The 25214-nt window shown below is 51.9% G+C and overlaps 10 protein-coding genes across 10 annotated transcripts; 3 read left to right on the top strand and 7 right to left on the bottom strand.

Moving 5' to 3' along the window:
• Positions 1 to 2999: 2999 nt before the first annotated feature.
• On the bottom strand, positions 3000 to 4519 carry ASPACDRAFT_28628 (uncharacterized protein; the record flags this gene model as incomplete). The annotated part of the gene is made up of 3 exons (XM_020199577.1): positions 3000 to 4146; positions 4224 to 4372; positions 4478 to 4519. The coding sequence occupies 3 exons, from the start codon at positions 4517 to 4519 to the stop codon at positions 3000 to 3002; spliced, it is 1338 nt and encodes a 445-aa protein (XP_020056551.1).
• A 3575-nt stretch (positions 4520 to 8094) lies between these two features.
• ASPACDRAFT_60059 (putative nucleoside-diphosphate-sugar epimerase) lies at positions 8095 to 8893 on the bottom strand (the record flags this gene model as incomplete). Its single annotated transcript, XM_020203518.1, has 2 exons — positions 8095 to 8315; positions 8512 to 8893. 2 exons carry the CDS (start codon positions 8891 to 8893, stop codon positions 8095 to 8097), a joined length of 603 nt encoding a protein of 200 aa, XP_020056550.1.
• A 796-nt stretch (positions 8894 to 9689) lies between these two features.
• ASPACDRAFT_118240 (acyl-CoA thioesterase) lies at positions 9690 to 11335 on the bottom strand. The gene is made up of 2 exons (XM_020196151.1): positions 10810 to 11335; positions 9690 to 10733 (listed from the first exon to the last, which is right to left on the bottom strand). Exons 1-2 carry the CDS (start codon positions 11047 to 11049, stop codon positions 9843 to 9845), a joined length of 1131 nt encoding a protein of 376 aa, XP_020056549.1. The 5' UTR covers positions 11050 to 11335; the 3' UTR covers positions 9690 to 9842.
• Positions 11336 to 11725: 390 nt separating this feature from the next.
• On the bottom strand, positions 11726 to 12603 carry ASPACDRAFT_78138 (mitochondrial 37S ribosomal protein bS6m). The gene is made up of 3 exons (XM_020205118.1): positions 12493 to 12603; positions 12407 to 12438; positions 11726 to 12298 (listed from the first exon to the last, which is right to left on the bottom strand). Exons 1-3 carry the CDS (start codon positions 12514 to 12516, stop codon positions 11989 to 11991), a joined length of 366 nt encoding a protein of 121 aa, XP_020056548.1. The 5' UTR covers positions 12517 to 12603; the 3' UTR covers positions 11726 to 11988.
• A 308-nt stretch (positions 12604 to 12911) lies between these two features.
• Positions 12912 to 14110, top strand: ASPACDRAFT_78137 (glycine decarboxylase subunit H). Its single transcript, XM_020205117.1, has 3 exons — positions 12912 to 13067; positions 13199 to 13261; positions 13423 to 14110. Exons 1-3 carry the CDS (start codon positions 12929 to 12931, stop codon positions 13743 to 13745), a joined length of 525 nt encoding a protein of 174 aa, XP_020056547.1. The 5' UTR covers positions 12912 to 12928; the 3' UTR covers positions 13746 to 14110.
• Positions 14111 to 14139: 29 nt separating this feature from the next.
• On the bottom strand, positions 14140 to 16760 carry dscA (ubiquitin-protein ligase dscA). The gene has a single exon (XM_020205116.1). It carries the CDS (start codon positions 16618 to 16620, stop codon positions 14230 to 14232), a length of 2391 nt encoding a protein of 796 aa, XP_020056546.1. The 5' UTR covers positions 16621 to 16760; the 3' UTR covers positions 14140 to 14229.
• Positions 16761 to 17112: 352 nt separating this feature from the next.
• ASPACDRAFT_42788 (cation efflux family protein family) lies at positions 17113 to 18563 on the top strand (the record flags this gene model as incomplete). The annotated part of the gene is made up of 2 exons (XM_020201154.1): positions 17113 to 17424; positions 17493 to 18563. 2 exons carry the CDS (start codon positions 17113 to 17115, stop codon positions 18561 to 18563), a joined length of 1383 nt encoding a protein of 460 aa, XP_020056545.1.
• A 192-nt stretch (positions 18564 to 18755) lies between these two features.
• ASPACDRAFT_78134 (putative NADH-ubiquinone oxidoreductase 14 kDa subunit) lies at positions 18756 to 19747 on the bottom strand. Its single transcript, XM_020205115.1, has 2 exons — positions 19569 to 19747; positions 18756 to 19460 (listed from the first exon to the last, which is right to left on the bottom strand). Exons 1-2 carry the CDS (start codon positions 19600 to 19602, stop codon positions 19207 to 19209), a joined length of 288 nt encoding a protein of 95 aa, XP_020056544.1. The 5' UTR covers positions 19603 to 19747; the 3' UTR covers positions 18756 to 19206.
• Positions 19748 to 20123: 376 nt separating this feature from the next.
• ASPACDRAFT_51999 (BOD1/SHG1 domain-containing protein) lies at positions 20124 to 22984 on the top strand (the record flags this gene model as incomplete). Its single annotated transcript, XM_020202556.1, has 4 exons — positions 20124 to 20381; positions 20465 to 22178; positions 22509 to 22736; positions 22869 to 22984. 4 exons carry the CDS (start codon positions 20124 to 20126, stop codon positions 22982 to 22984), a joined length of 2316 nt encoding a protein of 771 aa, XP_020056543.1.
• A 539-nt stretch (positions 22985 to 23523) lies between these two features.
• On the bottom strand, positions 23524 to 24398 carry ASPACDRAFT_28639 (eukaryotic translation initiation factor 4E; the record flags this gene model as incomplete). Its single annotated transcript, XM_020199579.1, has 2 exons — positions 23524 to 23762; positions 23942 to 24398. 2 exons carry the CDS (start codon positions 24396 to 24398, stop codon positions 23524 to 23526), a joined length of 696 nt encoding a protein of 231 aa, XP_020056542.1.
• Between the last annotated feature and the right edge of the window lie 816 nt (positions 24399 to 25214).

The following is a 25214-nucleotide window of genomic DNA, read 5'->3' as shown; positions in this document are numbered from 1 at the left end:
TTTTTAGATTATTTTATTTAAAAATATAAATACAGCCACCGACTACAGCAAATAGCCGGTATTATTAAATAAAAAATAAAAATATTAGATATCTTCTTTAATTTAAACAGCTAAACTACAGCGTTCTGCTATAAATCTATAATATTCTGCCGTGTATTTCTATTAAATTATTAATATATATTTATTATATTAATAATAAAACTTACAGTTATAATCTTTTTTATAATTATTAAAATATAATATTTAATATAGTAAGTTTTTTTTATATCGATAAATTTACCGGTAAGAGCAGCGGTAATACAGACGATTTTTTAGTATAATAAAAAATTCTATTTTTTTTATTTTTTTTAATTTAAAAATAGTTAGTCTATTTTAAAATTGCAGACAAGTCGGCGGTATTATCTAATATTACTGTTGCTGTTTAAATTATATTTAGCTTTTATATTAAAAAAAATATAGAAAAATAGAAAATAGAATAGATTTAAAAAAAAAAAAACTTACTGAAGTATAATTAGTCTTTTTTATTATATATTATTAATATTTTACAGACGACGCAGTGTCGAAAATACAGCAGAATATAAAATTCTTATCGGCAGTCTTATTAAAATTCTTAACTAAAATATATAAATATTTTAAATACTATATAATATAGAAAGAGAAGGGCTGATCAGCTAAAAAATAAAAAATTAATAATATAAATATTCTGATTTATTAATAAAACTGCAGTAATCCGTTAGTATTTTAGTAATATTAAAAAAAATATAGAATATAGATGCTGTATATATACTATAAAATAAATAAATAGAAGCAGAAATGGTAAAAAAATACAAACTTTTCAATACAAAATAAATAATAATAATAGTATTGAGAATGTTGAGGCAGATATATAGAAGTATATTCGTATTATTAATATTATTATTAAAAAATAATAATATTTTTAAAAAATAATAATATTTTTAAAAAATAATAATATTTTTAAAATAAAATAGTATCGAATTATAATAATTATATCTAATTGAGACTAGTCCCGGCCGAATTCTGCTTATTATTACCGTATGTATTTAAACGGAATAGCTTATTTATTAAAGCAGTAATATTATACTGCTATTATACTGCTAAAAATAATTATATATAAAAGAAAGTCTAATTATTATAGATAATTCTTATAATTATAGCAGATTACCAACAGTATATCTATATATTCTCAGTATAACGGTTGTAACGTTAATAACTCAGATCTTTTTTAGTATTTAACTTCTAGGACCTTGCTAAATCTTTAGAATAGTAAGAATTAGTCTTGAAATAAATAGACTGCTACTATTCTATACCTAACTGACCTTTTCCCTTTACATTATATTTTGGTGGAATGCGGAAGTCATAAGTTGGACGTTCCACTCGCTTGCGCGTTCCGCTCGCTTACTGATTACGTTACGAAGTACTGTCTGTACTGTACCAACCAACCACCAATACTTCTCCAAAGTACAGTCAAGATACCGTACAAATTCAGGCGGGCCCGGTCCGTATTGAGCTCGCCGTGTAGTTGACTAGCTTATGTATGATTAGCAGTTATTTGCTGCTGAAGTATAGTCGCTCACTGTTGTTTACTTGCGGCCAGCGCATGGGTAGGGCCGCTAGTAAAGTGCATTTTAGCGGCACAGCTTGCCACTCAGATTCTCGAGAAGATAGATCAAGGGTCAATTGAATCAACCTTGCCCTCTCGGGCTCAGGCTCCTCCAAGAACCTGCCTATTTGAGGCAAGCTTAGGCCGGTCTAGTCCCTAGTATATGTACCAAGGTAGTTCCTGAAAAAGGCACTGCAATTCCGAGTAGTGCGCGGGACTTTTAGAAATGTACTGTAGAAATGAATTCCATGGATATTTAATGTGAGAGACAAATGATTGTGAGCTCGACCACATTTTTTTCTGAAACCAATTTGCTTTGAAAATCGACATTGGCTCTATTCTGTTTCGGACTATGCTCGGAATTAAGCCTACCGCCCAAATTTGGAATGCAGTGGGCGATCGAGTGATCGAGTGATCGAGTCTGAAACCGGCTCTTTACGTCATGTCCTGTTCGGAGTCAAGATAGGTGACTACTGAATACACTAAATACTGACTTAAGTTACTCAAGATGCCCGGTGACTCAGATCACTCATCAATTCGTAGTCAGTCACTGGGTCTCCATTTCGTTCCTCCACAAAACTTCTGCCTTCGACTGCAAGCTGCCTCATTCCAACCATCGAGAAAACCCGCTGTATCGCTACGGTAACCGACTGAATGCCATCGAGGTCACGTGTTGAAGGTCTCATGAGGGTTAATCAACCGCTGAAGTAAATAAATTCTCATACTCGAGTGAACGGTGGTCTGATGAGGATAGTAGAAGGAGCCCGTAGTGCTTGAAGATGGGAACTTCACTTCTTGACAGAGATTTCGGTTGCTGATCAGGAGGAAGACCATCCAAACCAGTTTCCTTTGGTCCGTATGGTAGACCCGGACTCGACGCACGGCCGGGTCTTCGGAAAGGGGAAGGTCCACCGTCCATGGATGGATCGGATGTTATCATCCCTTTTCTATGGACCGTGTAATCACTTTATTAAAATACTTCCCGGGGCACGCAAAATTGACTGCGCCAGATGTAAGCCACGAATCTTCATTTCGTGTGCGCGGCCAACTGGTGTCTGGCCCCCGCCTGCGTTGTCAGCCTGGATGTGATCGGACCCTTCGTCCACTAGCTCCAAACTCACGTCTTTCAAGCGTGCGTGTTATTGTTGCCCCGGTAAGCGACAGACTTGATTTCGGAAGTTAGTGGAGCAACGGGACAATATCGGATGCAGAATCTGTCCCATTGGAGCTGCTTCCAGGCCGTGGACAGTAGCAATCCGCACGGAGAGTTGTCAACCAGAGGAAAGTAGAGGAAATGAGTTGGGTGAGATAGGAGATGGAGGAAGGATGAGAGGGACTACCCTCACTGGCTTCCTCTCCCTCTCAGGCACTGAAGCTTTTAGTCCACGACCACCACATCGTCGCTGTCCATGAATCCACCATCGGAGTGCTCGTGAAGGGTGCCACTCTTGGGCTGCGGCATGTCTCCATCCACCTCCTCAATTGGTCCTGTAGCCGTGGCGTACCAGCCCCGGTCGACTGACTCCACTAGCGCTCTGCTTGCCTCGCGAATGAGTGAAGCGTAGCCCGGGTTCTCAGTCTGCAAGAACATGCTGGTATGAGCTTTGATTTCATCTGCAGCTTTATCATTCACGGCTCTGGCCCATCGGAGACCTAGCTCCGGAACCTCCGGGCCTTGGCCTCCCGCTGGAAGCGAACAGAAAGTGCGGTCCTTGGAGCGTATAATCTTTTGGCTGAACGACGTATTGCTACGGGTTGTGTTCTCTACCAGCGAGCTCGCATTCTTGCCCAAGCACGTATAGAAATTGACGCAGGCAATCCCGCGGTCCTTTTGCACTTCCGACAGCGAAGCCAGGCGCTGCCGCAAATCGGAAGAGCGTGCCAGGCAGCCAACAAATACCAGGTGGGATGACACCCAGCCCCAGCCGTCGGTTAGTCGCTGACGCTGCGAATACACTGCTGCCGCCCCGCCGGCCGCCAGGGCGCCTGCTCCGGCAAACATCGCGTACCGACCCCACCGTTGCCAGGACGGCGTGGCAGCGGCGTCGTTAGTCGATGAAGTCGGTAGAGATCTCTTGGGCTCCCCTGAGCGATCGGACGATGTTGTCTCCCCTGAAGAATTGTTGCTCCCTCCGATTCCGAATAGGCCAGCCACTTCGGACAACGCGGTATATGCGCTGGTAGCATTTCGGAACTGTCCCTCGGCCCCGTACGAAACCACCCCGGGCGCAATCCCCAAAAACGGCGTGTCGAATGCGAGAACCCCTTGAATATGCGGAAACATAAATGAGCCGGCTCCGATGGAAGTGTCCGAATTTGTGCAAGAGCCAGGTGCGTTGGGCTCCGTTGAGACAGTGGCGGCAGGCTTGGGAGGCAGAGGCTGCTCGGAAGCCAGTAGCAGGAGTGTCTCCGCCGCCACAATCCCACCCATGGAGTGACCGACTAGAAACACATGGACCGAAGGATCCACGGTGGGTGAAGCTGTTCGATTCGCGACTTCCAGGTCGATGACTGTATTCTGCAGCCTGCACCGACGGCTGTGGCTTAGTGGTACGTTCAACCAGCCAGAGTTGAAATCACATGAAATTAAGACGCAACGAACCATTCCCGAAATGTGCTCACACATTCCCTCAGGTCGCCTCGAGTTTCGTACTTTGGGTAGACCGCGGTTGTCACTCGTGCGTCAGGAAGAGCACGGCTGACCACCGTGCAAAAATGCCTAGGAAAGTCTCCGAATGTATCATCGCCCCCCTGCAAGTATTAGCAACACCAACAGGTATGGTTTGCGACCGACGCAATTCGTGCGCGCAAGACAGGTAAAGCGTGGAGGATCGCGGATGCGAGAGCGGACCGTACCTTAAAGCCGTGGATGAACACAATCAGCAATGTCTTCTTCATTATGCTGGATGAGGCTAGACTGAAGGACACATTATGGTAGTGCGAGTCAAGCAAGTCTGAAAAAGAGGGGATATGAGGTGAGTGAGTCTGAGGATGGTTGAGCAGTGGACAATTTACCAGACTAAGGATAAGGCGTCGGTCAGCGGAAAAGAAAACGACTACGTCATCGGGCAACCGATGCACGTGACAGGGGTCTATTGCAGCACACACCCACGTGGTTGCCTCGCTGCCTCGCTGCCTCGCTGCCTCGCTGCCTCGCTGCCTCGCTGCTTCGCGTCTTGTCCGGTACCGTTATCGAGTTAAGGCATTCTTCAACCTGGACTCAAATGGCTGGAGCGAAACCGTGCGACAGAACAGCCATACGAGCTGTACTTTATCAACTGCCATCCAACGGCATGGGCTGGGTCTATGTAAGGTTCTTGAGGCTTGCGCCAGCCCAAGCCCTTCATCGACCTGAATCTCAATCTCGATCTCGATCTCGATCTCGATTCCATTCGATCAGTGCCACTCGAGGTTATCTGTACCCGCTTCACCATATCAGGCTAAGAGGCCAAAGCGGGTCGTGTATTTCACGCACAACCTTCTCGCAACCTCATAGGAGCTGATACTGGATAGATTCACTACGTGTAGATACTAGGAGTGCAGTCTGGCCAATCCCTGTATATTCACCGGTAGTCTTTGGTACCTTAAACTCTAGTACTGCTTCATCCACTTGATTTAATCACCTACAGCAAATTATTAAATATGCAAGATTGCCACATTACAATAATAGACTCGAAATAGAGAACCCTGTGAATAAGGGATTGCATCTCAGATCAATGGCAGCGATGTTGTATAGGTGACCTCTCCTCGACAACCTTCTCTCTTATCGTCATCCCAAACGCTCGAAGACCTGTTATAGTCTATTTAGACTCATGGCCAAGGCTTCGTTCTATACGAAGTCTGGGGAGCCGCCCACCGCCTCTAGTACATCAACCCCTCTCTACTATGATGGAACATCTATATCATAATAGTAATATCCACGACATCACCACACTCTTGTGGCAGAAGTTCGGCTGCCATACTCCTTCCCCAAGTCCTTGGCCAGGACCATCGATACTCGTGAACTCGCAACCTTATACACCCGCCTATATGGCCGTTCAGCACGGCCACTAATTTCTGTCGCTCGGACACTCCCACCGGGGTGTTTGCTTGGAGTATCGATTCTTCCAGGATCACGCACGACGCGACTTGAGCCCAGGAGAGACCTATCTAAGACGAGACGATGGCAAAAGTCCTCCGCGATCAAAGTCAGTGACGCTCTTGGCCATTAATGGTGCCTGGGTAGCCTCCAGCGTATCATACCCAATATTATGGCACTCTTGGGTTGCAATAATCACCACTCTGAGGAAACCCCATTGCTTGCTTGCGGCTATAGCTTTTGGTGCGACCAACTAGCACCGAGATAACTTTCATATCTGACCCTTTGTTATCCAAATAAGGAGCCCTAACCGATGGCTTTTCCTAGAGTGGCCTCTAGATTTTGAATATGACTAGAATCAGAAAGGCAGGGGCACATCGACGATAGCTCAAATGCTATCATACCTCGACGGAAATTCTATTACAGCTTAGTATTCCAGCCATGTCATGGCTCATACCACTTACATGACTTAATCACTACAGCGGTTTCCACGTTGCTAATCATGTCGAGCCTTTTCCTCGATTAAGATTAAATCAGGTTTCACCATCTGACTAGCCACCCACCCCGAGTGCGCTGTGGAGGAGGCGGGCCTTCACTGCATGAATACTGGCTCGTGTAAAAATGAAAAGAAAACCAAGAGCAACTCGCTTGACACCAGCGACGTTTCAATTGGATCTGTGATCATCACTCAGGATGCACACCTGACCCGTCGTTCCTTTGTTGGACCAGAGCTAGCAGATCAAGGAACATTATATACTGGAAGGATAGTGTCAAAATCTCAGTCTAGCCTAAGAGTATGGTCGGAATTGTGTGCCTCAGGTAATTGATGCCAGCTAGCTCTGTACAGTAAATAAGAATATGCATAGTCGGGAGTCTGGGGGAACATCACTTTTTTGTGACTTCGGATTCTTGCAGAGACATAATCAGACGCATCCATTGTTCTTCCCTCTCACATTTCCATGAATTATCGTCTTTCTAGAGTTCAAATATGGTGACTCTTCTTGCCCAGCTCGCAGCTCGTCACGAAGATTCTCAAATGAATCGGATAGGTGCTTCAAATGCTGCCCACTAGAAGCCACTGAAAACTATGATTAATCCCGAGAATCTAGATAGACCCGACTGATGTCTATATATCAGAATATATGGCATTGAGGAAGTGAGCAAGGTCCAGGTATGTATGAGCACTAACATAGTAATGTAAACCCCCATCTAGTGGGGTAGGCGAGATTTCCATCTTCATCAGGAATCTCGGAGATTCTCAATGCGATGAGGCTCGTCAAGAAGGAGACTGGTCACCCATATTGAAGATTACCATTTTCTCGCACGGGTGTGTGTAAGAGGAACCAAACGCACGAAGAAGATGGTGACGGTGGTAAAGGCTATGATGCTATCACCTTGGCTGCGTGTAGCCTGGAAGTCTAAAGTTGTCACTTCCCCCTGCTTCAGCCCAATCAAGCGATTGATAAACCTGTGCACAGTAAACTAAGATGCGATGGCACCTACGTGATGAGTTGTTTTGAACCACTTGCACTGTGGTATGCGAGCTGCTTATTCTCCGTATTTCATATCGAGAGCCGGGAGCTCTATGTTTTGTCTTTCTCGTCTGGGAGCCTAAACGCTTTAAAAGAAAAAAGGTTAACATGCTACCTGAGAGTATAGATTTAGGTTCAAGGGGCTTTATGGCTTTATATTTGACATAAGTGCAACGATATATAGCATAAAATCTGGTTCCGATGGTAAAGTAAGTTTGATATAAGTATAGAAACCCCAGAATCTTACAAACCTAGAAGTTGCAGAAATGCTTTGTCCTATTTGTATCTCACCTATGGATATATAAGTAGCGTAATTGTCCAGTAAAAACCAGACCTTGAGATTGGGCCTTTTAGTACACACTGTTGCGGAAATGAGCAGCCTGTTTACCGATTACATTAGCTAGCTATCTAGTTTCTGACTTTTGATCACCATATAGTGGGACCCATTGACTAGTTATAAACAGTTCCGGTTACCGCATGTGCATGTCCCAGGGAGAGACCAGTCATGGGGCCCTCGTCACGCGTCATCAGCATCACTCCTTTCATAGATGTGCTAGTTATGGGGAAGATATTCGCAATCTACCGCCGAAGTCCAGCGTCACAGTCATCTCAGGTTGGTAGCGATGGTGTTATTCGACATGAACATTTAGATGGAGCCATATGAGTTAGAGGCAGCGTGATCTGTCCTCTCGAATCCAAAGGTGACTAAATCCTTGTTTAGAGACACGGCTTCAGAGTCATGATCGAACAGATCCTTTATTCTTGAGCTTCCATTGCAAGAAGCATCCAGTATGACCGCATTTCATGACAACGCATGATATGGATCTTCAGTCTACAACTGCGATCGACACCAGTGACCGAAATCAACCCTGTTGCCCACCGACACCCTCCCCATCCGTAATCCTTGAGTTCTCCCAGATCTTCTCCGAATGCCCCTGAACAGCAAGATCAACCGCCGCTCGCGCCAACACGTCCACCCATACGGAGGGCGCCAGACTCTGAACACGATCGACCAACGTCCCCTGGCGACTCAGCACCATGCCCGGCCGCATGATATATGACTCGAACGTGGCAGGATGCTCGGCTGCGTACTCCAGAAAGATATTCTCAGCTTGGCCCTAGTGGTCTCTTCATCAATATTTCCGTTTCCACAATACCAGGAAACTGGGGAGGTGGAGATAATACCCTCAGCCGACGATACCCCGCCATCACCCACAAAGACTTTGTCTGACCGCGCTCTGCCATCCCGCCGCTGAAATCCAAGAAGCGGAATTTTTAACCAGCCGCGGAAGGGGCTTCTTCTCGCTCTGTTCCGGCCAAAGAAGCAGTAAAGGCCTCGTTGAATGCTACGGCTGCCTGGCTGGTATACTCCAGCGTGACCCGCCGGGAGGCCTCTTCGTCCGCTGACGCACGAGAGGGCGGCACGCCTAGCGTCCAGATGCACGCGGCGGCGGCGAGGAGCGAGGCGGCGAGGTGCGGGTCGGAGTAGGAGAGGAAGTCCTGGTCTTGCATGCGGCGAACCTGGAGTTTGGGGTAGGTGATATTGCTGGGTAGTTCGCGACGTGAGAGGACGAGGATGGAGGTGATTGAGGGGTGGGCCAGGCACTGAGTGAGGACCTCTTGGCCTATGAGCCCAGTTGTACCGGCGAGGATGATTTCCATGATGCAGGTGCTTGTTCTTTTGTATGTGGAGTAGACTCAATGGTGGGGGGTTAAGATGACAGCGGGTTAGCTTGGAGCTTGGAGCAATTTGTGGTCATTGCACTGGTTGTATAGAGCGGGGCGACGGACCATCTGGGATGGATGGGTTGGGCTAGTCATATGTGTCAGAGGAAGGCTGATGATGAATACATTTGTAGCTTTGTCTTGTTGCTTATCATACATCATTAGACGTTTGGCACTAGAAGGAGTACAAATATAGCGGGCATAAGCATCAGTCGAAACTACTAACAGGCTCACCCCTTCGCTGGAAACTAAATCTTGCTAGGTCGAACCCGGGCATGACTCGTGGTCTGATCGCTCATAAGGTCGGATGAGAGGGAGAACAGGCGCATGGTAGGACTCAGATATAGTTATCAACAACCTCAATTGTGACATCGAGCAGTTAGGGTACATATTTCTGGTGATGTAGCACCGAGAATACATGATTGAGGTTGTATGATGGGTTAGACCGTCAACTGGCGCCTATACCAGGTGCAAGACCCAGGTGGTCTATAAACTACTAGTAGTCACACCATCGTTCTCCATTATCACCACGTATTCCACCTCAAGCAGGTCAGACCGATAATCAAGAGATTCATTACTTGTTTTCCCGCGCTTATTCTTTGCTCGAACCGGGAACGCGGTCGAAGCAGGAATAACATCTCTACCAAGGCACATTTCCTGATTTATGATTTTTACCTAAACCAAGGTCTTCGAATAGCGGTTAACAAGTTGAAGTAATATTGAAGATATAGAACTGGTACCATTTCGCAGGAATGAACTCTTTTCTAGATAACATAAGTCAAAGAATGCTTGGGTGTTGCTCACACCAACTATATATACCACGGCCCGACTATATGCAGAACATACAACGAAGAGATCTATGCAACCCCTCATAACCAGTCCATCCTCACAACTTCTCCCTATCAGCCCGAGCCACCTTCAACATACCATCTTGATAACTCGTCGCCACCAACCTCCCCTCCGGCGACCACAACCAACTCTCATGGATCGCGCGACTATCCCCGGACCTAGGCGTCCAGCCCTCCTGAATAAACCACTTCTTGGACAGCCCACGCCCCTCCTTAGCCTCTGCCTCCGGCTCTGCATCCCAATCAATCATCCGCACCGCCTCCCCAAGCTCATGAAACACAACCGTCAGCGTCAAGCTCGCCAGCGCATCCCACACCTTCATCCCCAACGCGCGGGGGATCAGCAGCAACGAGTTCTTATCCGCCGCATACATATGCGCGCACGCATACAGATTATCGAACTCGCCTGCCCTCTCCCTCCGCCTCACCTCCTCCACGCTGACCTCTTCCTCCTTCACAGAACCAGGCTGATCGCCCGGCGACCCCTTGAGCTTATAAAACGTCAACTGCCGATACCGATCCGGCTGTCTTGTCACTTCCTCCCTCCGGTTGAAACCCCGCATATCCACATTCCGCGCCTCCAGCCCGGGGAACTCGCGCTCCGGGATCCCGTGCTTCTCCCACTGCTCGCGCCAGTAATCGATGTAGAAGTCCGCGTCGACGCCGGGCTGGACCGGAAAGTCCTGGGGTTTCTTTCCCGCGAGAAGCTCGGCGTAGCGCTGTTGGGCGGAGACGGGCTGGTGCGCGAACGGCACTGTGGCAGGTGGTTCGGCGCGTTTGAATGAGACCAAACCCGAGAAGCAGATCTGGTGGGCCTGACGGGCGTCGACGGCGCGCGTGCAGTAGCTTTTGCCGTCGCGGAGGTGGCGCACCGTGTATTCGTAGGGGATATCCAGGCGGCCAGGGAGGATGAAGGTGCCGGTTACATTCTTTGAGTTGGTTAGTGATTTGGTCTGGAGGGTGTGGGGCTGATGATGGGTCGGCAGGGCTCGGTAGAATACATACATGGATGAGGAAGCCTTTCTCGACGGTCTGCGAGGCGGCGTAGGCCGATTGGGCGTAGACGTGGCCGCCGAATGCGCGGCCTGCTTCGCCCGGGGGGTAGGGTGGTGCCAGCGATTGGAAGCGTTCGATATGTTCTGGGCTGTTCTCCGAGGGGATTTGGCTCTTATCCTCGGGCAGGCGGCGGAGGGACATCAGCTCCGTGAAGGAGGAGGGGCTTTCGGTGTAGGATAGTTCTAGCATCGTGGTTTCGTTTGATCTCTGTTTGGTGTTATGAAGTAAGACAGGATCAAAAGAATCTGACGCTGGAGATGTGGTGGCACTTGATGCTTGTGATGGATGGTATGTACAGTATATTCTTGAAGACGAATTCCTGATCCCTGTCGATTCGAGGGTTACGGTGGGTGCGGATGAGAGGCGACGGCGGTATAAGACCGAAATATGTGCATGTGATGTGTTACTGTTGAGAAATTTGGCTTGAAAAAGTAGAGGCAACCTGGACAACCTGGACAAAGAGGGGAATCTGCTTTTTGTTGAGGCTAATTAAGCGTCTTCCGTTCCTGGACTGCATCATAACCAACGCATGTCGGAGCTAACCTCGGCTGATGATGCCGTTGCGCTTTGCACGCGGCATGATCTGCGGCCAATCTACATTCCCTACTCCGGAAGATTTCCCACATGATTCGCAAGTCCAGACCTCGCTGTTTTCTCTTCAAGGGTCGTGCCTCCTACATGTTATGGAGGCTGATTGATGCGCCGATCGTCTACTTCTGCGGCCCGGAGACAGACAGCCTGCCAAACAAACGGTAATGCCGCTCTACCAACCAACCGATATCAACTAGCCTTGCACTCAACACACCTTCACTCACGACCAGCCTTAATGTCAAGTTCTCCTCCAGAACAAGGGAGTAGTTGTAGCCCATAAGCAAACTCAAGTGAATTGATCTCGCCATCGGTATTGGCCGAAAATCTGCCAGTTCAGGTATATGCGCCAAGGATGCTGATATGATATACAACAAAGACACAAAAGCAAAAAGAAAAGAACACCCATCCCAAATATGATACAATAACGATCTAGACGCGTTGCGCCACGGGGGCAACCCAAACGAAGATCACCCGGCTCTTTTGTTTCTCGTCGCGAACATCAATAATAAGTGCAAATTAACCGTTCCACACCATCGATCAGATGGAGTCGGTGAGCGGGCGGTATTTGTTCCAGTCCACCTTGCCCTCCACGTCCTTGATCTCCTCCAGCTTGTCGCCCAGCTTCACCACGGAGAAGCGGATCATACGGGGATCGAGACCGAGGGTGCGCTGGACAGCTTGCTGGACAGCACCAGAGGAGTCGAAGCGCATGATGAAGTGGTGACCTTCGTGGTAGCGGGCCTGGTGCTTCGTGGTCGGCCGGGGCAGGGTGAAGGTGCCCCAGTTGGTGTAGCCGCGGACTACGCCGCCGGCGCGCAGGACCTGGACACCGGCATTACGGGCGATACTGTTTATTGATTAGATCAAAGCAAGAACCATCGTATGAGGAGTGTCAACAAGGTAAAAGTCTGGCTGTGGAGGAGTGTGTAGGGGAGGGAGTCAAGTCGGTACGTACTCGCGGACCTCGTGGAGGCTGCCGGGGCGGACCTGGTGTGATGTTAGCCACAATTCTCAATTCCCACGAGGATGAAAGACACATACAACTGCAATCAGCTCGTACAACATGACAGCGGTAAACCTGCGGAGAAGCAATTTGTTCTGGACCTGGACAATGGGACCAACGAAAGGGACAAGCGGAGAGTCGACAACAAGCCCGGGAACATCTGAACAGGGAAAGGGAACCAGATTTTTCCGGGCCGCGCGCCCGCAATGCTTTTTTGCTTATCAGTTAATCGGCTTGGCAGCCCGAGGCCGTTATCAGTACTCTACTCCGTAGGTAGACTAGCCTAGCTCCGGGAAGTGCTCGTCATCTCCGTCATTAGCTTTCCTACTCTTTCCTACCCTTTTACTTTAGTATTTAACCTCTTTTCCCTCCCTCTTCCCCCACACAAACCCAACTCTTGCTCTTCTTCCTGACACCCTCCCACTTGCTTCACCACGCTCCTCGCTGCTCCTACCGTCTCAATTGCCATCCACAATGTCTGCCCTCGCCAGTTCTTTCCGTCCCGTCGCCTCGCGCTTCCTGGCGCAAAAGCTCCCCCTCTCCGCCGTCCGCAGGGCGACCCCCGTCAGTTTCCCGCGGGGAAGTGTCCGGAGCTTCTCTCAGAGCCCATTCTGTACGCATTCTCCCTCCGATGGCTATGTTTAGGGGGGTGTTGAAGCCTTCGCATGATTTAGTCTTCATATTCCCACGGAAAAAAATAAAATCATGGAAAATAGTGGTGGCTGACCTCCTCAACCCATACAGGGCAACTGAAGAAGTATACCGAGTCTCACGAATGGATCGAGCTGGCCGATAACGGCAAGACGGGTGAGTCTACCTCCCCTTCCCTCCCTCCCCTTAAGCACAAGACGACCCTCATCGTCCTAATTCCCTCTGTGCCCCCGACCTGCTTTCCCCCCTGCCTTTCTCCCTCCACCTCCCTCCACCCCATCCCCCAACCCCCCCAGCTAACAACCCCACTCCTCCAGCCAAAATCGGCATCACCGCCTACGCTGCCCACTCCCTCGGCGACGTCGTCTACGTCGAGCTCCCCTCCGAGGGGCTGGAGGTGAGCGCCAACGAGCCCGTCGGCGCCGTCGAGTCCGTCAAGTCCGCCTCGGACGTGCTCTCGCCCGTCGCCGGCACCGTGGTGCGCGGCAACGCCATCCTCGAAGACAAGGCTAAGTTCATCAACGAGAGCCCCGAGGCCGAGGCCTGGATCGCCGAGATCGAGGTCGCCGACGCCGCCGAGTTGGACTCCCTGCTGGATGAGGCCGCCTACAAGGCGCACATTGAGGCCGAGGATCACTAGGTTTGGTTCATAAGAATGTGATGGTGATCGGTTCTTGGGGGGGCGGTGTCCCGAGGGGCCTTTTAGTCTTTTTCTTTTTTTTGTAAAGTTGTTCATGCTTGCGGTTTTCTTATGGGATGGAATTCTATGTTTTGGGATAATGTTGCGTCTCGGCGGGATGCGACGTTGATTTGATTGGGTTTATAGATATGATGTGATGATGCGCGGTGGGTTGATTTCAATCCGGCTTCGGTCGGTTTTGATGACGATGGGCTGGCTGTGTTGTGGGGAGTTGTTGATTGATGACCTAGCGTGGTTGCTTGGTCTTCATTGGTTTGGACCTTGTATTCAACATTCAACCAAGGTTTCACAGGATATATCAAATCAAAAGAGGTTACTATTCAATGTTATAGTTCTAAACATAAGCTAGTTGCATTGCTAACACTGTCGGGGCGTCTATAATACGTGGCTATCGACACAAACGCTGCGGACGCTAACATACACTTTACACCGGGGGAATGGATTCGCGGCAAATAGGACACTGGAGTCGGAGCCGCATCCAGCTCTCCAGACAAGTACTATGGAAAATATGCCGGCAGGGCGTGACCATGTACGTGCGCCGGCTGAGAATGCTCGACGCTCCGTCGGCCATGCCCGCCCCACCGGACGTGAGAACGGGCACCTCGATCTCCTGCATACAGATGGCGCAGTCGAACACCGCCTTCTTTCGGTCTCTCGAGCGATGTTTGTCGTCGTCCTTCGATTCGCTGGGGTATTCGCGTTCGTCGGCCCGCAGCGCCCCGATCGGGAGCACACCCCCGGACTCCAGATCGTCGCCCGACCCGACATTATCACGCAGGGTCGGGTGGTAATCGTACGCAGGAGGCGCCCATCCGCGGGGAACGAAGAAGCGCGGACCGAGAATGTCCTGGCTCCCAAGGATCCAGACTTGGATCCAGACCCAGCCGATCAGAGAGAGAGCCGTCGTTGCGTCGGGTCGGATGAAAAGCACGTTGCCACGGGCGGTAAGGAAGTAGAGGAACGGGAATAGTCGGAGACAGCTCTGGCCGACCACAAAGTCCCACCGCAGTGCTTTGCGGCAGTTGCGCATGACATTGCGGTAGATCTGAGGCGTCCAGAAAGAAAGATAGATGAACCCGAGTACTCGAGCATAAATAGCTCCGAGTCGGTTCGGCCAAAGGAAGGCCCAGATAGATATGATAAGCATCACGAAGAGGATGAAGTAAAACCGTGCATACATGGTCCCCAAATCACTTCGAGCGTCCCGCGCTGTCTGTGCAGTGCCGCGATTGGCGGGTGGTGCGTCTTCATCCGGAGCATCCTGATCTGGAGGCAATATGACAGGGGTTGCGCCCGAATCTCTGACCTGGGCAGCCGTCGCAGGAAGTGGCAGATTTGCCGGGCGGGCGTTTGTGGGGGCCCGCCGCTCCTGTTCCCGTCGTTCCGGAGCTTGAATGGCATAAATTTCCATCATGAACTTCATCCCGATGTAACTGACCGACAAGAAGGTCAGGAAGGACGCGGTCGTCATGACCAGGAACGATACCACCGGGTATAACTCCAAAAGAATGAAGACGAGGACAAAAGAATCTCCGAAGGCCATTAGGGCCATCGTGTAGAAGCTGATACGACTCCGGGTGGAAGGCGTCGAGGCTTCCTTCACTTGCCTTAATAGCAATGCGATTTGAGCAACGGAGACGGCCGACATGACAAAGATCATGCGAGCTGAGTACTTGGCGAATTCCTCTATCTTTGGGCCTGACAGATACAATGTCTCCGTGGGTGGGAACTCGGGCGCGCCCTTGGTTTCTAGGATGTAACCGCAATCAGGAGAGAACACCACGGCTGACATGACCATCAAAGGAGGTGATGGGATTGGAGCCCCAATGGGATATCTCAGCTCCTGCTCTATCTGCTCAATCACTGCCTTGTCGGCTAGATAGCCATGGATTGCGAGTGGGTGCTGCTGCAGGTAAACGATGTGTTCACATCTCGGCGCAGGAAACTCCATATGCTCACTGCCCGCCAAGGAGGACCAGGGGAAAAGGGTAGGAGGCCTGTTCTGCTTCTCAGAAATGGCATCCGATAATGATTTAATGAGAAGCTCATGAGTGAGTTTGTATGCATCAGATGAGAGACTAAGATGCGGCAATGTGAGGAGGCCCCCGAATTTCTCGCTAGTAGTACTCAGGATGATACCGCCAGTCTCTGGAAAATGTATACCAATGAGTGAGAGATACCAGGTATTGCCCCAAAAGTCACCACTTTCCACAGCTAGTGTGGCCCGGATCTCTCGGACATGGCCCAAAGACGACCGAAGCTCCTGTCCGCCTCCTTCACGTACATCGAGGTAGAATGTGCCACTGTTGCCGGTGACATTCTGGCTGAACTCATGCGTGAAGTACTCGTTTTCTTGAATGATAGCAGTCTTGTTGAGCGGAGGATGTGGCTTGTCCTGCTTGCGGCGCACCCATTCGCCGCGCAGCTTCCCTGTCGCATTGTGGTAGACCGGCAGCGACAGTTGCGTCAGGTTGAGATCCGAAAGTGCGTCAGACACTGCAAGGGACTTGGGAGGTCGGAGGCCTGCCTCAGTCATGACAGACCGCAGTTGAGACCGGGCTCTGTCCTGAACATCAGGGAGAAGGTCCCAGGCATAACTGTCGTTCTTGCGGACGCCTGGAAAAGGCAACCATTTATCGGCTCCCGGGTCAAAATCTCCATATTGAGTCTCGTTCAAGAGGCGAAGGGCATCCCGCTCCCTTTCCAGTTCCCGCTGATGCTCCCCATCTTGAGATACCAAGGGCGAACGAGACTGCGAGCTCAGGAGAAGATATAGGACGAACAAAAAGAAGAAAAGGGAGCCGCGGTGATCCATAGATGCCAAGGGGATGTAGGCATCGGAGTTGGAGGAGGGGAACTCCTGCAGATCAATAGAAATACTCAAGTTACTTTGTGTCGCATCGCCAATCTATGGCCAGAACAAGCGACACTCATTTAGAGCCGGTCATTAAGCTCTTGAGGAACCAAACAACGGGAGAATGATAATGATGATGGAAGATGGGAAGATGATGAAATGGGGAAGCGGGCGGAAGTCGATGATGCGCTGAGTGAGTCGAGGCCTGAGGCCCGCGCCGTTTTCCCCCCGCCTTTTCCGCGCGGCTTCACAACCGCCGGGCGACATTCTTCCCCTTCCCAATTGTCAGCCTCCCTGCTTCCCTGGAAGCTTGGTTTCCATCCCTCTCCGCGGTTGCGCCGTGTTTTTTTCCCTTCCATTGAGTTCCGGTCGGTGTAACGCTGCCTACGAAGTGACCTGCGTATCCCTTCAGGTCGATCGGCGCCGGCGCCCCATTCTTCAACGACTGTCGTGATGGCGTCGAATCTCCCCATCCCTATTCCTCCGCGTACCCCAACTCCGCCTGCGGATGACGGCCCTACCAGCGCGTTTGAGCCAGCTTCTACCCTCTACGACAAGGACTCGCTATCCCCATTGAGGGACACATTTACTCCCTCCAGGAGTACATTAGATATTAATGATCCCACTCGCCTGAGCCCGACGCGGGCAGCCTTCAACCTCAGTCCAGCCAGTGCTCGATCACCAGGCGATCAGAGCGACAATGTCCCGTCAGGCCCCTTCAATTTCCAGACAACCACTATGGCCAAGAGCCCCGTTGTCAAGTCTGTGAGTCTCCCACAATATAGTAAACAGTATGATTCATGGTCCTGATTGCCCTTGCCTATATTAAATAGAATATCGGACAGCGGCGCGGACATAAGTACAAGCACAGTAGTATATCGCATCAGATCTTCCTCGAGCCACCACCTCGAGCCCCGCTAGCATTACCCAACTCGTTACCTATCCCCACGTTCAAGGAATACCGATCCAGTATGTCTAAGGATCAGACAACCCGCTTCTGGTGGAGCCTGTGTCATATGTCTGTCGCGGCGTATACTTTGTGGAGCGCGCATGGCTCTTTGGCAATGACGGCGCTGTCGCATCTGATCCTGTTCGACTCCATCGGGGCTCTCCTCTGCGTCGCGGTGGACATCCTAGGTAATTTCGAGGTGTGGAAGCGATCCAGCGTGCGCCACCCCTTCGGGCTCGAACGAGCCGAGGTGCTCGCCGGGTTCGCCATGTGCGTGTTGCTGCTCTTCATGGGCATGGACCTGATCTCGCACAATCTGCAGCATTTCCTTGAGTCCGCTGGCCACGAGCCGCACCATTCTCACGTGCACGAACGCGTGTCACTGGGACGAGTGGATTTCACGGCGCTGCTCGCCATCGTGTCCACGCTCGTCTCGGCAATTGGTCTCAAGAACCACGGCCGCATCGGCAAAGCGATGCGTTTTGGGTATATCGAATCACTGCCGTCGGTTCTCAGCAACCCCTCCCACTTCCTGACGCTCTCCTGCTCGTCCCTCCTATTGTTGCTGCCGCTCGTCTCCATCAAGCTGTACAAATGGCTCGACGTGCTTTTGTCTGGCACCATCTCCATCTCGATGTGCGTCATCGGCGTGCGCCTAGTCAAGACCCTGGGGTCGATGCTGCTGATGTCGTACTCGGGCCAGGGCGTCACTGACGTGATGCGCGACATCGAAACGGATCCCTGTGTGCGTGGGGTCGATGATGCCCGATTCTGGCAGGTGCACTACGGCCTGTGCATGGCGAATCTGAAGCTTCGCGTGTCGGGCCCGGAGGAGAATCTGGCGCGGCTGCGTGAGCGGATTACCAGTTTGATTAAGAATCGACTGGGCGGGGGGTACGGGACTGGGGGACAGAAGTGGGAGGTGTCGTTGCAGTTTGCGGTTGAGAAGGCGTGACATGTGTAATCGATATGATTGTAAATTATGGACCGGACATACTTTGTTTTCTATACTGGAAATACAACCATTTTCGGCCAAGGTTATATACCGGGGGTAGGCATATGTGTGCCTCCACTGGGACACAGTGAAACCAGAGCTCCAATGCTGAAAGACCAACGTGCATGGAACCTCTTCTCTTTGATCCGGTTACTGAATCTACTATATACCGCAGATGGACATAGATATAGAATAGGTCACACATTCTCCAACCTGCACCGCTTACACCACACAATACGACCACTTCCCTGCCTCCCATGCGAACGCTCACCATCTAAGCCTCCTCATACTGTACATCACCTCCACCATCAATCCATACCCATGACCTTAATACCGGCCGCAACCAAAGAATCCCTACTCTCCCCAACCCCATTTCCCTTCCCCAAACAGCAAACAGAACACATGAATATAAAAAGCATAGAATTTATAGCATGATAAAAGAAAACAACACCACACACAAGCATAAAGAACCCAATCCAGATATACACAACACACACACACAAACCCCGCACATCCACTTTCCCACGTCCCTAACCACCCCACAGGAAGCAATCCTTCCTTCCTTGCTTTTTCAAATTCTTTCTTCAAGCCCCCGGGCAACCGCTCAAGCAGCAGCGGCCAAAACACTCTCCTCGACCCGGTTCAACGTGCCGTTCTCGCGCTCATCCCTCCGCCGGCGCTTCTCGAGGATCTGCTCGCGGCGCTGGGCGAGTATGCGGAGCTGGCGCTCCTCGACGCCCTGCAGCCAGTAGCCGAAGCTGCCGCCGACGCCGGCGAAGAGCGGGTAGACCCAGAGGGATTCGCGGGCGAGGATGGGCCGCATTTCGATGCCGAGTTGCCAGAGGCGGACGGCGATACCTGCATTTTGAGGATTGAGTCAATTGATTGAATTCGGAGACGACGGCTGAAAGTAGTGCATGCCCGTCCAATTGGGCTTTCAAAAGCTGTCTGCGTGGGATAACATACCGAAACCACCCCAGAAGAGGACTTTGTGAACCATGATTTGCGAGATGGGTGTGAAGGGAGGAAAGGGAGGGCGGTAATCGGAATGGGCCGGTTTCAAAGATTGTATCTGCGCGGGTTAAGGCGTAGATATGTCCGGCACACAGAGGAGAAGAGAGGGGGACAGCGCTCGAAGTGACGTTGCGACTGAACTTGGCTTTAATCCAACGGATACTGGAAAGTGGAGGGACGCCGGGATTCAACGACGGAGGTTCAGTTGTTGCGTCGAATCACGGGGCCGCAGTTCCCAATCGGGATACGGGTAATCGGGCAAGGAATTTATCCGATTGCTGTTCTTTCCGCTCGGGGCGACGAGACGGCCTGGCCCTTCATCAAACGCGCCCTCGCTCCAGGCGAGCGCAACTTTTTTTGATTACCTCCTTTTCCCCAGTTTCATTGATGATTTGTCTTTCTTGATACTTAGGAACTTTTATATTCAAGCACGGATTTACCTCCTGCTATCCAATTTAAGATCTGTCTCAGCTGCGCGCGCATCTGATACCCAGCCGACTCTCCGCGATGGCCGGTCCATTGGAGGAGACGGCAGATGTGTTGGCCCCAGCTGCTGGTGATGATGCCACCGCCGCTGCCGTTGCCGCCGCGGGCGTAAAGCGACCCCTGGACATTGACAGCCTCCAGCGCAAGAAGTTCAAAACCGATGAATTGCCCTTGACCGCTGCGCAACACGCCGCGATCGAGCATCTTTTACATGCATTCAAGAAGAGAGGTGGCTTCGACAATGTGCGCAAGAAGATATGGGCGGAGTTTGAGGAAGGGGTGCGTTTTTATTTTTTTCTGTTTCTTGTCCTCTTGTGGTTTCTGTTTGACTAATTCCGCGCCTCCTGTGCGCGCTCATGTAGGAAGGCAAAGCGGAATTTACGAACCTCCTCGCCGAACTTGCGGAAGCGGAGATCGATCGCGAACCTGGACTGTTGTCGCGGGAGCGCGGAAAGGCCGCGACTCTTATCGAGGGCGCCGTCGATCGGAGCGACGTCTACAAGACGGTAGAGAAGTCGCTGGATGCGCTTGCTTCGAATCATCTACAGACAATTCTGGATTCCGTGCGGGAGATCCGCCGCGATGAAGTCGGCGTGGAGGCCGCTGCCGAGGAAGAGAAGGCAGGTAACAAGACTGACGAGGACTATGCGAAATACATACAGCTTAAGCGCGATGAGCGCGAGAGAGCTTACCAGGAAGCATTGCGGAAGGAGAAGGAAGCTGAGGAGGAGGAAGCGCGCAAGAAGGCGGAAGAGGACCGCAAGCGACGCGAGCTCGAACGCCAGAAGGAGGAAGAGGAACGGGCCAGACGCAGGGAGCGCGAGGAGCAACGCCGGGAAGAGCAGCGCAAGCTGGACGAGCAACGAGAGAAGGAGCGCCAGGAACGATACGAACGCCGCCGTCGGGAAGAGCGCGAGAGATTCCGCGATTGGCGGGATCGCAGTCGAACCAGAGACCGGGACTCAGACCGCGACCGAGACCGAGATCGTTTTCGCTTGCGTGATCGCTCCCCCGGCTACCGCTCCGAACGAGGCCATTCTCCCCGCCATCGCGAGACTCGGAAAGAGAAATCGCCGACACCCAAAGAACCCACACCGGCCCCTGTGCCGCCTCCAGCCCCTGTTGACGAGAAGTCTCTGGAAGAGGCTGCGCTACAAATGCTGTTGAAGGAGGGAGAGGAGCTCGCTGCGAAAGCCCGACAGAAGCCCGAGTTCGATTTCGAGGAAGCCGAAGCGATTGAAAACGGACTCAAACCACCACCAAAGGGTCCCAAAGCACCCGAGTCAAGATACTCAAATACGCCCACGCGCGCGGGCAGTATCCCTACCGAAGGGGAAGCGGCGAAGCGGCGCGGCTCAGTGGATGACCGCGTACGGCCACGACGACGTGATGAGAGCCGCAGCCGCTCGAGAAAGAGGGGAATTCCGCCCCGGGTCGAAGATGACCGCCGGAACCCGTCGCAGGATGTGTCGAGTATGTCTCGCGGGCGCGACTCCGATGACCGAGCGCCTCCTCGAGACTATCGTGAAAATCGGTACGGTGACCGTAGCTACCGGCCCAGTCGTCGCAGCCGAAGCCGCTCGACCGTTCGAACCTTAGATCGTGATCGTGATCGTGATCGAGATCGAGATCGAGATCAGGTTGCAGAGCGCCCGCGATACCGCGAGAAAAGCTCAGAGAGAGATCGGGATCGCGAAAGGAATCGTGATCACGAGTATCGTCGAGATCGCAGTCGAGAAAGGGAGCGGGATCGCAGAGACAGGGATCGCGACAGGGACCGTGACAGGGACCGTGAGAGAGAAAGAGACCGGGATCGAGCTCGTGATCGCGACGATTACCGCCGACGACACAGCTACTATTCTCGATCCCGCTCTCGTCCACGGTATCGATCTCGATCCCGCTCACGGTCTTTACACAGAAATCGGGATCGCGATCGGGATCGAGAGCGTGATCGAGAGCGCGATAGGGATCGCGAACGAGACCGTGACCGCGACCGGGACAAGGACAGGGATACCAGAGAAAAGAGGGACGCCAGGGATACGAGAGACGCCAGAGACACAAGAGACGCCCGGGACCGTGATCGAGATCGAGAAAGGGATCGAGATCGCGATCGCGATCGGGACCGCGACCATGATCGTGATCGTGATCGTGATCGTGAGCGAGACAGACATCGGGATCGCGATCGCGATCGAGAGCGTGACCGCGATGGCAACGTCACCACCACCGCCACCCCTACCACCACCACCACCACCACCACAAGCAAAACCCCCATGAACCCTAACACCACCGCTGCGACCAGCATCCCTACCACGACTACCACCAACGACCACCACCACCATAGCCGGGGACGCGATCCCGATCGCTCGCGAGACCGCCCGCCGCGCGAGGACGAGAAATCCGCCCGAGTGTCCGTCTCCTCCCGCCGACGCTCGCGCTCCCGCGCCCGCCGCTCGCGCAGCCGTCGCCGCTCCCCCAGCACCCTCGACATCGACCGCTATGTGCCCCCGACCAGCAACCGCAGCCGGTCCCCACGGCGCCGCGTGAGATCCCCCGAACGGTCGACCGAGAAGGAGCGTGAGCGCGACGACCGTCCGCGCTTCGTGGAGATCGATCGCTATGTCCCGGGGGGTGGCGGTGGAGGCGCCGAGCAACAGCGCAGGCCGTCGGAGACGGCCGAGTCCACACCCGCAGCAGCACCAGCAGGAGCGTCAGCAACAGCATCCACATCCGCATCCGCAACAGCGGCAACGACTCCCCGCAAACCAGATCGGGAGACGGACGACCGGCGGCCATTGCAGCCTCCGCTGGCCCCTCCTCCTGCTTCTGCTTCTCTTCCTCCCCCGCAGGGTCCCAGGCGGCAGAGTTCCGGCCGCAATCGGTGAGTCCCGTGCCTATTTGTGATTGGAAGGGTGGATTATGCCGCCTTCCATTGTAACTATATCTTGTATTTCACATGGGCAATTTGCAATTGGCGTTCTTTGCATGGGTTGGCGTTGATAATATGGATGGCATAGGGTCGGAGGGGGTTAACCAAAAGAAATAGAAGCTCGGGTTGGGTTGAGTTGAGTACAATATGGGTTTGCTGGGTAAATGAGCGGTGCATTGTCTTCATTTTACCTATCACCGAGGTATATGGGAGATACCTTATTCATTACAGAATCAGGATTTGATTTCATGATGGGTTTGGGGCAGAACTTTGTTCTGTGAGAAATGAAACTATGTTTCGAATTCACATGGCTGAATAATACAGCCTCGAGCGAGGGCAAAGAAGTAAAAAGCCCCAGCTCTGCAATGCTAGGGTACATAAGTACAAGAGATGTGAGAAGTATGCAAACGCCAACTGGCTACTTTGTGAAGACATGAGGAAGAAAGAAGAGTTGGGTGGTGATCGAAGTCGAAATGAAGCTGAGGAAGAGTTACCTCACGTCACCGTACTCGCCTTCTCAACTGCCTCGGTGAAGCCGTCGTTCTCGGCATGCCGTTTGTAGAAGTAGGCGGTTGAGCCGGTCCCGGTGGGACGCAGTTCGGGTGACAGGCGGTCCAGGATGGTCTGCTCGAGGGCCTTGATGGAGCGTTCGTTGTCGCCGAGTTTGTTCCACACTGAGATGAGGTTGGAGTTAAAGCGCGCGGACGTGGAGACGCCGAGGACGTGGTCGTGTTCTGTTTGTTTTATGGGTCTTTGGTTAGTATATTTATAACATACATACTCTAAAGTTGATGTTTACTCGGAAGTATATCTCAGAGCCGGAACCAGGGGTCCGGGGTTTCTGGAGGCTGGGGGGCGGGGGGGAGCGGGGCAGCGGGAAGGGGAAGGAGCAAGCAGCAAACAGAAAACGGACCCTTCTCTAAAACAGCCTGGAACTCATTCGCCATGCACAGGATCGCTACCTCGTGAAAGAACTCCTGCGCCTTGTTCTTGGGCACCCGGAAACGCCAGCACCCGCCGTTGCGATTCTCCGGGTCCTCCCAAACGGGCCGCACGCCCTTGCGGAAGATATGCACGGTGTCGCGCAGGCGCACCTTGTCCCACGGGTAGTTGTTGTAGACGCGGTAGAAGGTGGCGATGTCGGAGACGTCCTCGTGCAGGAGGTACAGGCGTGAGTCGTAGTCCTGAGCGGCGGCTTCCTTGGTTGCGTCCGTGTGCTTGTCGTACCAGACGGCCCAGTGGTACTGGAAGGGGAGGGGCCGCAGCTTGCCGAAGATGTTCTGGTGGAGGGATTTGCGGGTCGTCGCGGAGGAGGGGGAGGTCGCTGCGGGGTTGGATTCCGACTTGATGGTTTGCTGGACCTTGGTCATCTCCTCGAGAGGACTGGTGGAGTTGTTGATGGAGATGGGCATCTTGGACGCTCTTGGTTATTGTATTCGGATGGTATAGATCGATCGGTTTGTTCCACGTTGGGATCTAGGACGATAGAAGCTCCGTGGTAGAGGTGAAAGAGCCGGTGATCATGCCAATGCGCAACGTATGAAGGAGCGCTGATAAATCAAGTAGCTGGCGCTGTGTATGGGAGATATAATGAATCTCTTATACTTGGGGTCAGCTGGTTCTGAGGAAAGACCGCACCGCCGGGATGAGCAGGGAGGACAATGAGAAGTATGAATGTGAGCTTGAATGAAAGACAACGGGTTTGGGGTCCAAGAATAGTGTTATTGGTACTGGGTCCAGCCGTGGCGAACAAAGAAGACATGGGATAAATTAAGAAACAGGGAAAGGTACTGACCCTGAAATGGTAAGCAACAGTGAATCTATTCCGAGATCTGGCCAGCCAACGAGTGGGGATGATGATGGACAACAACAGTTCGTCGTAGGGAAGGATAGCCACAATGAGGAGCAATGAAGAGCTCTATCAGTGAGGAAGAGGAGGGAGAACAGTTTAAAAAAAGAGAAATAAAACAGAGAACCAAATGAGCAGTGAATAGATAACATCCCCTGAATGCGGGAGGGTGTAGTGGATTCAGCGCATGGATCAAGCAAAGCCAACCAGCCAGCCGGGAAAGTGAGTCTGAAGGAAGGGAAGTACGAAGTTACGTCCAAGTAACTCTTCACAGAAGTAAGACAGACAAGAGAGACAAGACAGACGGACTGTCGAATCGCCTGCAGGGCGATCAAGC

Source organism: Aspergillus aculeatus (assembly GCF_001890905.1).
Source record: "Aspergillus aculeatus ATCC 16872 unplaced genomic scaffold ASPACscaffold_7, whole genome shotgun sequence".
NCBI lineage: Eukaryota > Fungi > Ascomycota > Eurotiomycetes > Eurotiales > Aspergillaceae > Aspergillus > Aspergillus aculeatus.
The sequence above is the reverse complement of the archived record's forward strand: the minus strand, read 5'-3'. Positions and strand labels throughout refer to the sequence as shown.